Raw genomic sequence first — 18,563 nt, 5'->3', positions numbered from 1 at the left:
AAGTACGTATGGCATGGTGTTTTATACTATTTTTAACTAATACCGCACTACCACCATGAGCAGTATTATCTGGATGATTACAGTGATACAGAGAGTAAAAAGGAATTTTGAAATGTGTCATATCTGTGAAGTGAGTTTCGGAGATAAGCATAATAACAACTTTATGAAGACCAAGAAATATTTTTATTTAACCTCTTGAGTATGGTTACTCAAGCCATTGGCGTTCCAAAGTGCTATTCTATAAAAATTATTCATTTTAGCTTCGAAATGACGGAAGACAATAGGTAGGTTCATGAACAGATAGGTTCATTAAAGTACCTATCTGTTCAGCCCTGTTGTAATCATTATTTTTTCAAATTTGCTGAAAAAGTCGTTAAGTGTTTTACTTTACTGTTATCTTTCAGACATCGAGTTGGATGTCACCTGTGCATATGATCGTCCCGGCAGGATTCGAACAGTGGATGGACTGGGAGGTCTTACCATTTCTTGGGCTCCCCGAGGTGATTGATCATGAGTTTTTTACTTTCAGGTACTTTGGGTCTGATCGGGGGAAACGATTTTTGTTTCAGTTCGCAGTACACAGAACAACCTTTGTAGTTCGCCGGGGTGGTTTCCCCTCACATAGAGCGCAGGTGGGTGGGGTATCACTGGATTTCAAACATGCCCGTGTGTCATGGTTCTGGCCACATTTAACACACCTGTAAGGGTGCCAGCAATACGTTTTGGTGTGTCCATAACTTTGACATCGCTTACAACTGAACGATCTCGGATTTCCTGAGCGGTGGTTCAAAGGTAATTTTTTGCCATTAAGGAGGTACTCGATATTAAATATATCTTTGTTACACGGATTTGGTTCCAGATCAACAAAGAACATTGAAAGAGGTGCTTTGGTTTTTATGCTGTCTCATATTCATTACGTTGCGAACCTGGAACCCTCAGGATTCAATAGCAATCTTAATGTCCGCAACATCAGTGGAAAAGTGCATATTTTTTAAAACCACGGCGATATGCTTTCTCTTGTTTGATTTGGTAGGTATGAAAGGTGACCTTTAGTTTGTGCACCAGCTTCCGATAACCGTCAATAGTTGTTGTATTAACTTTGAATTTGTTTTGGCTGAGGCATTTAAGTGTGAGTTTGTCATTTGGGATAACAGTTTTCAATAGCGGTTATCATGCTCTTAACGTTTTACAACGTTGGGTAACGAAGATCGGAGGTGGTTTATCCTCGCCAACATGAGATGGCGGCGTCGATGTGGTGCTCTCATCCATCATATTTGACCCTCCAATAGCAATCGAAAACGATTATTTGTAGTTAATGAGAAGCTACTTGGGTTTGAACACAATTTTCTTCGATATGTCGGGACCGTTCGAAACCAATTTCCTAGGTCTTTTGAATGAACCAGTCACTGTTTGCCAGTGGATGCCGTCATTACTCTTCTTTCTCCTCAGAGTTTCGGGAGTTTGGAATACCTGTAGATATTACTGCTGTCTGAATTATAACCGTGATCATGTAGCACTATCATCAGTGAAAGCATTTTCACAAGTGGAACCTGTTTGCATCATAAGAATCTACAAAAACGTAAACAATCAAAACATAAACACAAACAAGACAAGGTTATGTAACAGGAAGAACAAAAAACATTACATTAAAAAAAAAATAATTTAAACAAATTTAAATATACTAACTATAACAGGACAGTACATCTGCAAGACTCTCAATTCGATTCATTGTAGTTTACCAGACAGAAAGTACAAAAATTCAACATGATTACAGTACAAGAAACAGTAATAAATATAAGTTACCAAATCACTCTCTTAATTTATTTTCAAGGAGTCTTCAGTACTTTGGGTTGAAGTTGTACAATATTATACCAACTTATCATAAAAGTTTAAATGAAAATCAATCCAAGGAAGAGTTGAAGACATTATTGAGTATAACTCTTTTTATTCTGTACAAAAATCTTAAATTTTAATTTTGACTGATTTTGAAAAAAACACCAGTGTAGTAATATGCTAAAAGCAAGTTGGTTGAAAATAACTGTAAGCTAGTAGTCTGTATTGTTGAGTTTTTGTATTTTAGGACAGTTATTGTATTAGTTTTACGTTTATGACAGAACATTGTCTGTTCACATTGTGCTTGTGTATAATTTGCCAATAAAGAATGTCTAATGTCTATATTTTCTTCATCGGGAAACAAGGCAAACTCGACAGTGCTACTAGAAATACCTTAGACTGAAAGTAGATTACAAGAGCTGGAAGTGATCGCTTTTCAACCTAAGTAGATTTCCGAGAACTACACATGTATATAGTTTGTTGGTTTGGACAATAAGGCAAACTAAACTGTGGCACCATAAGTGAATGAAACGACCTGAAGTAGGCACCTTGTAACTAAAGTCCTATGTATGTATATATTTTTTTCTTCGTCAGGACAACAAAGCAAATTGTACTGTGTTACTGGAAACATCTTAGACCGGAATTACATGACAACGGCTAGATGTAAGCGCTTTTTGACTGAAGTAGGTTTCCGAGACCTATGTATTTGTATTTTTGATAGGGACAACAAGGCAGATTCAGTTGTAGTGTTGGAAATATATAAACCAGAAATGATCTAACACGTGTAAAACATTATATAAGAGTCGGGTTAAAATCTCGACCATAAAAACTTAAATAAAAATGTACCTGAGGTATGCTTCCTTACATTTGGAAAGTGCCATAGGACTCTATTGTATTACATAATGAATGCTTTCACTATGTAGTACAAGGACTTTGATTTTGATAAATGTGTGTAAAGCCACGGGTATTTTGGCTAAATATTAGTAATGTGGAACATTTGACTATGTGCAGTAAGGAGGCTTTGTTAGGCTACAACTAATTAATTTTTTGAAAATATTTTGCTTTGTGTTTTGGAAAATATAAATAATATTTTTACAGACCAGGCCAGAGCTGAGGCAGGCCCAGAAGGTGTTGGCTGAAGAAGTGACACGACTTGTACATGGAGGTATGGTCAGTTTATTATATTGATGACAGTTTGAATTTAGTTTGAAAGAAAAGTCACTAAAGAATTCAGTTTGGTAGGAGTGTCCAATTTTTTTTTACTAAAATTATGTGGCATTTCTCAAGTGAATGCTGAGACAAGAATCTTTCTTCATCTAGCCCTTTGAGGACTGAGCTAGAAGGTTTGTGTATGTTTGAACTGGGGCATGGCTTTCAAGCACAACTGTTATAACTGCACAATACTAAAGCATGCATTTTTGTTTGTACTTGAGTTAACATTACAACTTGATTTGTGCCACATACTTGTGTTTTTTGGGATTATTTACTACTTAATGTTCTATAATAAAGTTTACAAGTCTACACAAATAAATTTAGCAATAGGTAGATAAATAAAATAATAATTAAGTCTGTTAAACGTCAAACCTTTGTAAAATGTATGAAATATAAATAGCCTAAGAATAAAAATTAAAAGAATAAAAAACTGCAATTGATATTGCTGGAACCTCAAACTTGTAAATATAAATAGTCTTAACTAGCTCAGTCAGAAGAAGTAGTGAAATATGTGTTAATAATTCACATGAGATCTACATGTACTCAATATTTCTAAAACTGTTCGAGTCCAAAAACTTTTTATATGTTTATAAAATGTTTATAAAAATTCCACAAAACTTTTTAATTTTTCTCTAAATTAAAAATAACAGGAGTCGTACATTTTTAAAAGTTTGAATGGCTGGTATATTAAAACAAAATAGTGTACCAAGTTGAACTTGTTCCAGCATTCATATCGCCATTTCTTGTCCGATATGTGATCATCTGCTCATACACAAAACATTTTAGTTTTGTATAGTTTGTTATGTAATTTGTGTTGTTAAGTACAGATGAATATGATGGCCAGATCTAGGGTTAAATATTTTTCATATATATTCCCCTCCTCCCCCCCCCCAAAAAAAACCAATGACTGAGGGGAACTTTAACAGCTTATTAATATTTCTTTTAAAAATTCTGTTTGTTTTTATTTTCACAACTCTAATAATATTGTCAAGTCCAGGGAATGTTTTCACGATTAGTCCCATTGCATACTTCAATTTTCATCCCAAATTGCTATTTATACTTATTATTTAACCCTTCCCACGCGGAATTTATCTTTCAATTTTAACTCATAACGCGTAATTAACTTTAAAATTTTTGTTTACATTTTACCAACTCTAATTTTTTTTTAGTTAGTGGTGGCTATTAGGAATAAAAAATAATACAGTGTCACAAAATAATCAGACCCCTATATTTTTTAACAAATTTTCAAATTTAAAAAAAAAATTGAAAAAACAACCTTTTTATTTGAATTTCAAAAAATATTTTCAATAAGGTAAAATTAATATTAATTAATAACAACAAAATAAAAAGATAATATAAAATACAACAGGAACACGAACAGTAAATAAGGCAAAACGGCGTTAAACACTAAAATATGCCGTGCCGGGATATATCCGTTTACCGCGTAATGGTTTGCCGCAGACTGAGGCTAAATCACGCCACGAGGAACAAAGCCATGCCCTCCCACCACTGCGACGCGCCAATGAGGTTCAAACTGTAACATCTGCTTTTCGGAACAAGTATTCAACACTCCCTTGAACTCTAGCGGATTCCACGGCAACTACAGTTTAATAAATAACACAAAATAGACTTTGAAGGATATATCCGTTTACCGCGTTTCGGTCAAAATTAGGCCTAACAGATATATCGTTTGCCGCGTGGGAAGGGTTAACTTGAAGTGTATGAAGAAACAAATCAAGTCCAAACATTCTATTCAGAACTGTATGTTTATATCAGAAACAGTTTATGTGACAGAAGTATTTTTATATGTATATATTTTATGACTTATACAAATGTGTTCTGTATTTTCATTTTAAGCATATCAAAATATAAAATAGAGTTGTTTTAAATGTCTATATCATTAAAAACTTTTGTTTCTAAAATGTTGGCAATCTTGTAAAATCATACGACATACAGATACAATCAGAAGAAAATCATGCATAAATAGTGTACTATATTCAAAGTTTTCACAAAAGAGTGTAACAAACTTCTGTGGGTGCATATTCATCATTTCAAGCAAAGAATGCCCTATAAATATAGATAGAAAATGTGTCGTTTAGCCGCTAGGTGCCATTTTTTTATAGCAAAATTAATATCTCTAGAACTCTTTAAGCTATGGAAACTAAATTTGGCACTTAGGTTTGAATAGATATGAGGAAAAAAATAAGTGTGACAATTTATTTATATTAATGGTGTCTGTTGAAAATATTTAAAATCAAATAACAAAAAAATCTGTATAGTTATTAAAGATGTACTAGATACTATTTGAGCAATTTCATTACAATTCCAATGGTACTTGTTTCAACAAAATCTGTCAGTGCATAAGTGAACATGATCACTTTAAAGGTTCGTTTGCACAAACAAGCTGGGGGCAAAAAAACATTTTGTTTTTTCTGTTTGACATAAGTTAGAAAAATTTTATAAGATACCAACTTTTTTCAATTTATATAACAATTCCAACTGTACTTTTTCTAACAAAACCCGTTAGTGCATAAGCGAGCACGACCACTTTAAAGATATAATTGCACAATCCAAGAGCAAAAAACAACTGGTAACTCTCAACTGTGACATTTTTGGTGGCACTCCAGCATAAAAACATTTTATTTTACTTTCTTCAAGTTTTTCAAGACTATATGAATCAGAAATCGTGATGTGTTAATAATATTTTTATTTAATACCACTAATGAATTACAGCACATTTTCCAATATTAATTTAATTATGCGAGGTCTTTCAAAAACACAAAATGTTCTATAATTCACTAGTGGTATTAAATGAAAATATTTCAAATGCTCCTAGAATTTTCATTCAATAATATTTATGTTTATATTTAGTTTTTTTCCTTAAAAAAGATGTATAATTCTTCATATTTCAATAAATATTCATATTTTCATAAATTTTTAAGCAAAATACTTGTGTAAACCATTGAAATAGCCTCGCGTTGTAGGAAAAATTACCAGTAATTACAGAATTAAAACTGTGTGGCAGTTTTCTTGACACTTGAAGAAAAGAGTTGATTTCAATCCTCGAAATGTTGTGGTCAATTTTTTTTAAACATAAAACAATTGGAAATGTCGGAAATCCTATTATTCCTATCAAACTCATTAGTTTACTTTGATGGCACCATCTCACCATCATTTTTTTTTTCATAAGATATCAGCTCTACTCAGTCTTAATTTCGTTTCTGTGTTTCATGGAATAGTGAGAATGGAATAATTTTACTTTGCAGACGAACAATACTGCAGTTTGGGAATGGGAAAATAAACAGATTATCAGCTTAGTGACAGCTGACTTGAGCAAATCAGCAATCTGACCAGTCAGGATGTTGGGACATTATTCAAGTATGCTTCTGTTGTGTTACAGAGGAGGGCTTGGAGAGGGCAAGGATAACAACAGCAGCAATGTACGACTCTAACATCGAGCAACTCAGCAAACTGACCAGTCAGGATGTTGTGTCATTATTTAAGGGTGCCACTGTGGTGGATCTGCTATTACAGCCTGGACTCACAGTACGGGACCTTGCCATGGCAGCTGGTTGCTTTGGCACAGCAGGTACGTGGCTTATAATCTGATCATATATCTGACCTGATCACTAATATATGACTTGATACAACCTGACCATATACTTGACCTGATGGATAATTCACTTCAAACAATCCAATTTGATCTCAATCGACCTGATCACTTATACCTGGTTTGCCTCATAAAATAGCTAACCAAATCTCAATGACCTGATTACTTAACCTGACATGGTTAAACATTTACATTATATAAAATGTTTTCACCATCAGGAAAAATATACACAAAACTGGAATAAAAATAATTTTATTGTGAAAAATTTGACAATATTTTTTGAACCATCCAATAAGTGTCAGAACTTTTTCAAATCAGATAACAAAAGGAAAATGTCTAATAAAATGAAAGCTGACAACAAAATGAATTGCCTCTCAGTAAAAAAATGCAATTAATAAAAAAATGTTACAGTTGTTTCATCCAAGGTATTATGTGAAAAAGAAACACTTGTATTGCCCAAATGGTTAAATTTGTCTGTAGCCAATAAATGAGTAAAGGCTGAGGACTTAGTGAATGGAATTGAGTTAGCTATTTCCCACTTATCTGAGGAACAAGGTAACTGATTTTTGTGTGAGGCCAGTCTCATACTAAACAAAATTCTGCCTACAATACCTAATCTTACTACCTTGGAGCTCAGGACTATATTTATATTTATTCTTGAGAAAGATGATATAGTAAAAATTTTAAATGTGGCAAAAGGAAACACTAGGTACTGTTGCACATGGTAACATATTAAAGTAAAACACAAAAACTTTAAACACTGGCAAATATACCATACCATACTAAATAAGAATCTGACTGATGTAGTTGGCACAATTTATCCAAAATATAAAGAACATTTTTCTGATAAATCTAAGTTGAAACTAATACCTCACCTATTCAATGTCCTTCGTGTTTATTGTCTTTCAAAAGTTCACAGACCTAACATTCCCTTTTCTCCAATAACTAGCTCCCAAAATTTGCCATATAGGGAATTATCTAAAGTCCTCTTAGGACATCCTCACATTACTTGTGATTTTTAATAGTCAAATAAGTGATGGTAACCAAAAGAGACTATAGTTGTATTAGGAGTTTGAACCAGGGAAATTGTAATCTTGTGTGATATGGCATACTGCTGAAATCCAGTTTCCAATCCAATATTTGATCCTTCCACAACCAGAGCATTAATTAATCGTTCATATTCATCCTAACCTCAAACTGTCCTCAAAATCGAATAGAACTGAGTTACAGGACTTAAAACCACCCTTGCAGGTCCTGAATTTGATGTCACTATCATGTATAAAATTTTACCTATTTGATAGTAAAATCTTGAAATAATGATTGTTCATTCTATTACATTGATGATAAATAGACATGTGGTTTTATAATTTTATAGGAATAACACTGACCACCATTTCTGATGAGAGATATTGACACACATCCTGCCCAATAACATTTCTCTGCTCACTAGTTCCTCAGTCTACTACAGACCACCACAATTGATCTTAATGTATAATAATAATATTGATCATATTTCTGTAATCTTTCAGGAATAGCTCAGACCACCATCTCTGCAGGTGGTTTCTACATTAACCATAAAAGAGTGACAAACTACGGAGAGATGCTGACACAAGCAGTACACATTCTGCCCAACAACATTTCTCTGCTCAGAGTCGGTCAGTCCACTGCAGACCATTAGTAATACCTAGTATTTTATGTAGTTATGGTTATAAAAATATCAGATATGCTTACAAATCATTCGTCTTACAAAACTCAATAAATGTTATTTTCCTCTTTAACCCATTTCGGATCGTATTGTTTAGTTGTGCGGGCTCGAATTAATTTACGGTAAGGAGCCAAACTAACAGCAATGGTCCGCCACATCGAATCGCTCGCTATTGTATACTCACTTTATATCTACGTTGAACTGGATTCCGGTTTATAAAAATATTTCCATCTATATTCTTAAAAACAAAATAATTAAATACAATATATTGTTTATGAACTATTGTTATAAATATCTCTAATAAATATCGATCAAGTTCAGACGATCGTAAGTTTTCCATTTCGATCAGCTCATATTATGACACTCAAATTATACCATAAAATGCAATACTAATTACTATTATAATATCAGCTGAGAAAACAACCAATCAGAAGTGCTAACAAGCAGGTAGTAAACTCATTTGATTTTTGAGCTTCGACATACAACTGCAAATATGTAGGATATATATAAAACTTTTGAAAACTCTGAATGTAGACCGTTGTTAAACACTCTTAGTTGACCAAGTGAAGACGATTGCCCAATCTATCAGACATTAATAGAATTATTTGGAGAGAACCTTAACAGCAGACCGCTGTTGCGACCTGAGCTTGTATATATATATATATATATATATATATATATATACATTAAATTTGTATACGTGGCAATAGCCTTATTTAATTTCAATAAACATTGAATCGCAAAAAGTTCTTGCTCCGCCGCGACTCGAACCCGGATCTCTCACTTGCCGGGTGAATGTGCTACCATTACACCACAGAACCCTCACTTTTTACAATTCAATTATTTTGTATTTGGCCGTATCTGTCACATATGCGTTTAAATAACCTAACTGACATATGATCGGAAGACCAAATACCTGTCAAATGACTTCTACAGGGTCTGTATAATAAGTAACCGGACTGACTTCAGGAAATTTTTTATTGGCAAAATATGTACAATTTTATTTAGAAATCTTAAAAGTAGCTGATACCGTATTTTCCAATCCCTGAATGCTCCCTGGAAGTCGGCAACCTCGATATTGCCTAGAGCCCTCGTCATAGCACGTTGAACGTTTTCCAGAGTCCCGAACCGCGTCCCCTTAAGGTGTCTCTTGATCTTGGGGAACAGAAAGAAGTCCGGTGGTGCCATATCCGGGCTGTAAGGAGGCTGTGGCAACGTTGCCCTCGACTGTTTTGCCAACTGTTCGGTGACGAGCAGGCAGGTGTGCGATGGTGCATTGTCGTGATGGAGAATCCACGAATCGGCAATCTCCGGACGGACTCGGTGAACCCGGGCGGTTAGCCGACGGAGCACCTCTCTTTAGTACTGACCGTTTACAGTTTGACCGGGTGGCACAAACTCTTTGTGAACAATGCCTTTCATGTCAAAGAAAGCAATGAGCATCGACTTCACCTTCGATTTGCTTATGCGTGCTTTTTTCGGTCGTGGTGACGCCGGTGTGTGCCACTCCGAACTCTGCCGCTTCGTCTCAGGATCGTATTCAAAAACCCACGTCTCATCTCCTGTAATAATGGTTGAAAAACTCTGGTTCGGTTTGCAGTCGATCAAGGATTTCCGAAGCGACAGCAACACGACGCTTCTTTTGCTCATCAGTCAGGTGTTTGGGTACCAGCTTCACGCAGATCTTCCTCATGCCCAGATTGTTCTTAATAATGTTTTGAACGGTCATCTTATCAATTCTGACCTCATCTGCGATAGCCCGAATGCTCAGACGACGATCACTGTTCAACAAATCACGCACTTTTTGCACATTTGTGTCCGTGTAACTCGTTGATGGAGGACCGACGCGCTGTTTGTCATGGACGTCATCGCGGCCCTTCCGGAAATTTTTGTGCCACTGAAACACCTGAGTTCTGGACAGAGCATCCTCACCGTAAGCCTCTTGAATCATTTGAAGAGTTTCCGTGGCCGATTTCTTGAGTTTGACACAAAATTTAATGCTAAAACGTTGCTCGATCGTACTCTCCATTTTCACTCCGACGGGGTAACTGAACATGCACTCCGCTCTCGCTCGATACTAACTCTCCAAGCGCTTGGAGGCAACTGCAGCAGCCCGGTTCCCTTTCACTAGACCCCCCACCACCACTACAGCACCAGATACCGGTTAGCAGATGCTTTGACGGAGCGGGGCAGGCTCAGTCCGGTTACTTATTATACAGACCCTGTATTTACATTAAATTTGTATACGTGGCAATAGCCTTATTTAATTTCAATAAACATTGAATCGCAAAAAGTACTTGCTCCGCCGGGACTCGAACCCGGTAAACAATATATATAAATACATATATGAAGTGTTTTTATATAATATATATATATATATATTTTTTTTTTTTTTTTTTTTTTTTACTTTTAAGAACTTTCATCACAGAAGTTACTTCCGAGTTCACACTATTATTTTGAATTCTTTGTCCTTTCATTTAGTAAGTAGTGCTGATTTGTTAATTACTTAACTAGCCTATTTCTTTGAAAAAGATCTAACTACTCTTTCTCCGTTCCACCGCTTTGATTTTGAATGGTGGTCCATGTGTAAATTATTGCTTATAATTTAATGTGTACCGTAAACCAGGGCTACTTTGCACCTTGTGAGGTTACTTTGCACCAAAGTTGAAAAAAGATTCAACTTTATCTGTAGGAGAAACTATTAATCATTTCGACCTAGTTTCACAATTCTCCACTAGGCTGCACCACCTTCTACATGATTTGTGTGAACAGACACCTTTATCCCACCATTTTGGATATTTGTGGGAAGAGTTGTCTTTGTATATTCAGTTTTGTTTGAATTGTTACGTCAAAAAAGTGCCGTTTTTACGATATTAGACAACGTCAGAGAACGGTAAGTGTGGTATATTTATGTGTAGAATTTTATTATCTTACAAATAACAACATTAACTGAGAGTTTATATCAATATTCATTAGATTATCATCTATTTTAAGTTTAAGGTTACTTTTAAGAGAAAGACGGGGTTACTTTGCACCAGCATAAGTAGAGCCTTCAGCTGTTTGTTCTGCTTTCCTCATTGCCCTGCAATCAACACGAGAGGCCTGCAGCACAAAGCCACAAATAACAAGAAAAAAAGAAACTTGCTGTGCCAGCAGGAAAAAGTTTATCTCACGAAGAAACGATTTCCATGCAATCACTTGTAACTAGTGATAATGCTAGTGTTAAACATCCACAATCTATGACTGATGACCAAACACCAAGCAAGAGTAAGGCAGCGACAAAGATTTGTTTAACTAAAAGAAAAAAATCTTGTCAGCCTAAATTTCAATGGGATAGTAGTGATGAGTCCATAGATGACCCATCAGAAAAGTATATTGATGAAAGTTCCTCCAACGATGACTGGGAGTCCTATAGGAAAAAGAAATTAGAGGAGATCAATGAAGCAGCAAAAGAAGAGGCTTTTATAACAATAAAATCAGGCCTGAGGCCCATTAACAAGTCTGATCTACAAGTAGATTCATTTGTTGTTGTTAACTACGAAAACGAATATTACCTAGGTACCACTGTAAACGTTGATGAAAATGGAGCTTTTGTACGTCCAATGATGAATTCCCTAGGCAACTGGAAGTGGCCTGTTAATAAGGAATGTTTTATTTTATGAGTGGAATGAAATTGCTGGATCTATAAATCCACCCAAAATTTTGAGCAAAAGAGGAATATTTGCAGTTCCAGAGATTCAAGACAATTTTGGAAAAATAGACTAATTTTTTTTAAGAAAATGCATTATTAAGTGTGTATTATATGTTATAATTTTTTTGAACATAGACATGCAAGTATTTATTAGGTTTTAAGCTTCAGAATCTCTAAGTTTGTCATTTTGTCACTGTCAATTTTCCCATGTTAAATACACTTTGTGACGTATCATGAGTTTTCGTTGTTTTCCCCCCTTTCAGGTGAAAAAATTAAATCATATAAGTATTCAGTGGTTCCAACAGATGTTTAAGGGTTTCTGAATAGGTCTTACTTTGCACCAACAAATTTTTTCATGAAAAGATAAATAATTTTTCAGGTGGTGCAAAGTAACTTGCTCCTATGGTATACTTTGCACCAAATTAAAAAATACATACAAAATATTTAAATATATATAATACAGAAATTTATGAGTGTGGAATGGTTTCCTGGATGTATAAGAATTTATAAAAACCAGTAGTTTATTATTAATTTTTTGAAATGCTTTATTTTTTATGAGATAATATTTATTTTAACTGTTAAAAGTGGTGCAAAGTAGCCCCGGTTTACGGTATCGTATTCTAATGACAGTAACATTGTAATTTTAAATTAAAGTAAATTGAATTTTTGGATCATAAGTTCTAACAATAGTTGGTTTTGTAAGAAAATCGTGAAGAAGAATGAATAGCAAAGCTTTTAAAAAGGGAAGTATGTGGTAATTCAATGGCCACTTAAGCACTTAGGCAGTAATTATTTTTCAAACAACGTAAAGAAAGGAGAATCACTAGTGATGAGGAAGAGGAACTAGCTGATAAAGACGAGGAGATAGTGAAATTGAAGGAGCAGTTCCAGCAGATCTTTCTTTCAATGATTTGGACATTTAGAAGATAGTCTCTACACATCAGTCAAAATAGTGACATAATGAGCCAAGTAAATGGGGACCTTGTTTACATTAATAAAGGCAAAAAGCGCTTGAGAATTTGGTACCTAAAACACAAAACAGAACAAGAGAAAAACATTTTGACAATGTGGGAGGAATATGTGGATAGAAGAGTAAGAGGATGGAAAATAGCTGTAGATGTATGGAACCTTTTTAGTGACGAAATTATGGAAGATATTGTAAATAATATTAATATTTTAGTAGGACAAAATACATTTTTATTTTAGAGAAAGGGATTGTAAAGACAATAACACCATTTCTGAATTGTTTGCAGTTTTAAAGTCTATATATGGCACATGTGATGAAATGTTCCCACGAGAATCGAATTGACATCTATGCTGCTATGGTAGAGGATTATATTTTCCTCTTGCTATCTCAAATAGTTTGTTACAGTTCATGCTCAGGGCTGAGGTTTTATGATGTAATAAAGTAAGAGATAAAACTACATGATAGTTTAGCTGCATGTGTGAGTTGTATGAACAATTTGATGATAACTGACTGAGATATGTGTTGACCATGTATTACAATCTATAAAATGCTCAAAGTTATTTTATTGCGGATGCCAGTTTCATGTGTAAAGAGTTAATCAGCAAAATATGGTATAAAGATTTATTCTTTAGAAAAACTTAACTAAGAATGCTGTTAAAAACACTTGGCTAAGACGGTTACTGGATGTGGCCAAAATGTAGACAATTGGTCTTGTTCAGTACTCTTATGTGAAGAGCTTCTGACAGGACAGAGCAACGCCTCACCTTGGTCGGCACAATGGGGAAGAATAAGAGAAAAAAAAGGAAATGAGTTATAAGTTCAATGTTTTGATTCTAAGATGATTGTACTATCTTGTCTTATCAAGACAAGAAGAACAAGAATGTGATCCTACTATGACGCCAATGCTACTACTGTCAAAGACCAGATATCATAAATGAAGATTATTCATCTGTAAGGAGCATTCTTGCCGTTGTATCAATTGGGTTCAAGATCACCACCTTGAAGAAGAAGAAGAAGAAAGATGTAAGTGAGTATGAGTAAGGATAAGAAATTACACAGACTGAAAAACCAATAATTGTGTTACTTTTTGTATATTTATCTTAAAAAACAATCTTTAGTGAACCTTATTTTTCCTTATACTAATAAATTATTTAAACTATCTTAAGTATACATAATTTGTTGTTCATATACATTTTGTTAATTTTTAATATAAATTTAAAAATATTGCTATAATCAGTAATTATTATTAGTCTGATAGGAAAGGGATTTGTAGTTGATAGATACATATCCTTTTGTATATTTATCTTAAGAAACGATCTTTAGTGAACCTTATTTTTCCTAATACTAATAAATTATTCAAAACTATCTAAAGTATAAATAATATGTTGCTCATATTTTTAATTAATTAATTTTTGAGATGGGTATAACAAAATTACTATAGTCAGTAATTATTACTAGTTTGATAGGAAAGGAATTTCTGGTTGATATATACATATCCATAAACTATTACATTGTGTAACTTCCTTATAACCATATAAAATTCAAATATTTACCACTTACCTTAACAATAAAGTTGTTTTGAATTGAATTTTGATCTTATTCTCAAAATGAGGTAACCTCGGGGTGCAAGTTCTTAAAAACAATGCAGGAAGTCAAAGGTTTAAGATTCATGAGGTCTTCACTATTGTCTAAATCTACTTTTTTTGTTTCAGGGAAGAAGAACTATTTCATCGTCAGATGGGCCACATAAAACAAGATAGATAATTTAGCTTTCCAAACAATAAATTTAAACTTGTACAAAGTGTTTTTCTTCTAATTCCTACTAAATAAAAAAATCTAAAAAATAATCCATTAATGAAATATTTTTATGGATGATGTGTTATTATAACAACTTCTTTTTTTAGATTAAACATGGGCAAAGTTTTGATGCACTAAAATACTTAATTATGATTCTATATATGAAACTTTGCATAAAATCTAAACTAGTTTGGACACGTAATTATTTTTTTATCTCCTAAAAAGGTCTGAGATGAGGTGTCTTGGTGAGACAGTACATGAAAAATTTTACTAGCACCAACCGATATTTCAGACGTTCACAAAAACAATTTCAAAAATGTATTAGAAGTCACATTTGCAGTTAATTTGAGTAAGCATCGTGTTTATAATTTCAAACTTTTATACACAGTTTTATGGTTACATTCTATCAATAACTCAAATTATTTCAACTCACTAATTGCCACCCTGTTTACTCTAGGTAACTTTTCGCAATTTTGACTCATGAATATGTTAATAATAATTGTTAATACTCTATATCGTTACTGCTTTATTTTTTTACATTTTGACAATAATAGTGCAATAATTGTAATGTATAAATATCCAAGACTAAATTTTATATATATGTATAAAGAATAGATTTGGCATAAATTTCTGACTCTTGAAAATTTGATAATAATTTTTAAATAAACTATACTTTTCAGTGGTCTGCTCTGTGTAAGTTTGACATTTATATACAAGTGCATTTTTTATACATAAAGCTCAGGACTGAATTATCTCTGAGAAAATATATTTGTACATGTACGTGATTTCCATATTTGTAATTAAAGATTTACATTGGTCTATAATAATACCTACAAAAAATGTTATTTATTTGATTTATTAAGGTATCTTCATGTTCCTTTTTATTGTTTTATTAAACATACTATGTGTCAACACTGAATTTAGAAGAAATTCATAATTGGTTTTTTCAGTTAAATATTTTGTTCTCATACTAATTATCTTTATAAAAGAAAGAAAGCAAATTCTAGTAGTTTAAGATGATAAATAACGATTATATGAGTATTTATGTGAAACTCTGCAAAATATCTACAACAGAGCTGGCAGTTTGAAGACATGTATCTGGTGAAAGGCCTTGCAGTATAGAAACATGCAGTGAGCAAATTACCTGGCATCAAAAGGGTTAACCTTGGATACAACGTAAGCTTTTCAGTTTATATAAATGTGTCTTTGCAATTATGTTTATGTTCAACAATTATTTCTCAAGCATCTCTGAAAAAAACCCTGAGGGCAACAAGATCCATGACAACACAGGCTTCACCAAGGCCAAGCCAAGAACCAGTACTGCAGATTATGACACTTATCCTCACAAGCCTTCTAGAAATCAAAGAAATAATTGGTAACACTAACTAAATACTACAGAGATATTTTTGCATTTTTACTAACAGCAGTGATAAACGAATCCTTAGAATGTGTTATTTTTCTATCTGCTGCAAAAATTGCTAAAGTATACCCCAAATTAAATAAAAGGGTCGTCCACTGAAACAGGTGATTGCGATCCTGTTTTCAACTTCCACTTATTCAAAACTGCTAAAAAGATTTTATGCAAGCAACTTCTAAACTATCTTCATTAACTAAACCTTAGTATAGCTTTCTCTCATGAGTTCACTTATAATTGCCTTGATTGCATAATTTAATTTATCATAGATCAAACAGACTCCACCTCGTACATGAATAAACTCAAGAACATACCACTTCTGCTGCACATCTAAACAAAGTGTCCTCTATACAGAAAGCAGCAATAAGATCCTTAGTTGAGCAAGATTGGTGAGAAAGATGTGAGAACAATTCAAACAAATAAAAATTAAAACTGTCATTGCTATATATATTCAAGGAATAATTAATGTTCTGATTGATAAAAAATGGCCTTTTTAGATCACTAGGAGAGTATTAATAATCCCTTTTCCACCAAACAGAACAGCTCTATTTGAAAATAAACCAAAATACATCTGGGACAAACATATTCAACTGTATTTTATCACAAATAATAGAAATTTTCTCTTCTACCAAGGATTATTAGGAATTCTTGTTTCTGGTAAAATGTGCAAAAAGATAAATAAATATATACAACGTTACTATTACTTTCTATTTGATAGACCCAATAACCATACTGACAATTTGTATTGCAAATGTAATTTTATGTTTTAAAAATGTTAAAAACAAGTGAGGGATGTTTTCTATAACTAAAAGACTTGATGATAATATTACAGAGTTTGTTAACCCTGGAAGCATTGACTGGCCTGTTTGGTGTTTATTACGTAACCTCCAAAGTGTGTATTTTACAGCTAAAAGCATTATTACCCATTAAAGACCTTTAAATTATACATCAATCAAAAGCCTATAAGTTGATTTTAATGATTAGTGGTCTTTGATTTTCTTTTATCCTGTTTCTAGTTCAAAATCTGTGGGGTTTTCCAGATGTGATTTTATTGTTAACCTCTGTGCAGCAAGCAGAAATAGTTTTTAAACAAATAATTTTTTTTCTTTGTTCAGAAGTTGTTTTATTCAAATTGAGCAACATTTTATCATACACTGTTGACTATATAATAATTCAGAATTGATGATCCTTGTAGATAAGTTATGTTTATGACATTAAAATGGAATCTGACTTTGTTTAGTCTGAAGTAGAAGTGTCATATCTCGTTTTCTTTTTTGTTTTTTGTTCATTCTCAGGGGTCAGTTCTTGGGCCCATTATATTCATTCTTTACAGAAATGACTTACCTGGTTTCATTGAAAATTTCAAAACTTAATCTCTTCTGTATGCGGATGACACTACCCTTCTCTTTAGTGATGAATCACCCCAAGGACTACATAATAGTGCCAACCTAGCAAAAAAAAACAAAACTGTTCATTACTGTTTGCAAAATTATCTAGTTATAAACCAAAGCAAAACAATTCATTTAAACTTTAGTATGAAAAAAATGTTTCAGCATTACAAAACTCAATAGAAAAAAATCATAAAAATTTCTGGGTGTTATAATAGACACTGATATTAGCTGGACTAACCACATAAACAATCTAGCCAATAAAACAAGTACTGTGATTTATGTTATTAGTCAATATGAACAAATAATGTAAATTTTAATCTTCCTATCCACAGAACTTTTATTTTCTCCAAACAGCCCTCATATTCTGGAGCAAAGCTATTCAATACGCTCCCAAATAAAGGAAGGCCCACCCTCTACATTGAGGAAAAAGCTCTGGAAATGGCTTGCAGTCACCCCAATATAGTCTAAACAAATTCATCACTCATGCCAGACCTCATGTCAACAATGGCATTTGATACACAAACAAAGCTGCATTTAAAATAAACTGTAATAATTACCTGTTTGTCACCATTCTGTGCTTGAAGCTTATGAATAAAGTTATCTGTATGAAAAGAATTGAATGGATTGGTATCTAAATGCTGTGAAGGCAGTCTATTATTCATTTGTAGAGTCCCATCTTAGATATGGTCTACTAGTCTGGGGAGGAACAACTAAAGCTAGTCTACAGCAAATTCTTATCTTTTGAAAGAGAGCCATAAAGGTGCTGACAGATCTTGGTCCAATGGACAGCTGCAGGGAGTCATTTAAATCTCTCAGAATCCTAACGTCATTGCACTCTGTACATCAGCTGATGGTTCTGCATATTGATAAGATGGAGCTACATACAGGAAGTAGTGTACATACACACAATATATCCTACACCTTCATCGCACAGCATTGTATA

The 18,563-nt window shown here is 33.4% G+C and overlaps 1 protein-coding gene across 1 annotated transcript in view; it reads left to right on the top strand.

Annotated features, from left to right (window-relative positions):
* The window catches only part of LOC124354542 (tyrosine--tRNA ligase, mitochondrial), a 40,984-nt gene extending 26,169 nt beyond the window's left edge, over positions 1–14,815 (top strand). The window contains exons 7-10 of the mRNA XM_046805077.1: positions 2,932–2,998; positions 6,446–6,634; positions 8,185–8,310; positions 14,731–14,815. Of these exons, the coding sequence (XP_046661033.1) occupies positions 2,932–2,998; positions 6,446–6,634; positions 8,185–8,310; positions 14,731–14,768 (420 nt within the window). The 3' untranslated portion in view covers positions 14,769–14,815. The remainder of the gene's footprint in view (positions 1–2,931; positions 2,999–6,445; positions 6,635–8,184; positions 8,311–14,730) is intronic.
* Positions 14,816–18,563: the final 3,748 nt, after the last annotated feature.

The sequence above is a fragment of the Homalodisca vitripennis genome, chromosome 2 (assembly GCF_021130785.1).
Source record: "Homalodisca vitripennis isolate AUS2020 chromosome 2, UT_GWSS_2.1, whole genome shotgun sequence".
NCBI lineage: Eukaryota > Metazoa > Arthropoda > Insecta > Hemiptera > Cicadellidae > Homalodisca > Homalodisca vitripennis.
This window is presented reverse-complemented; position numbering and strand designations above follow the sequence as displayed.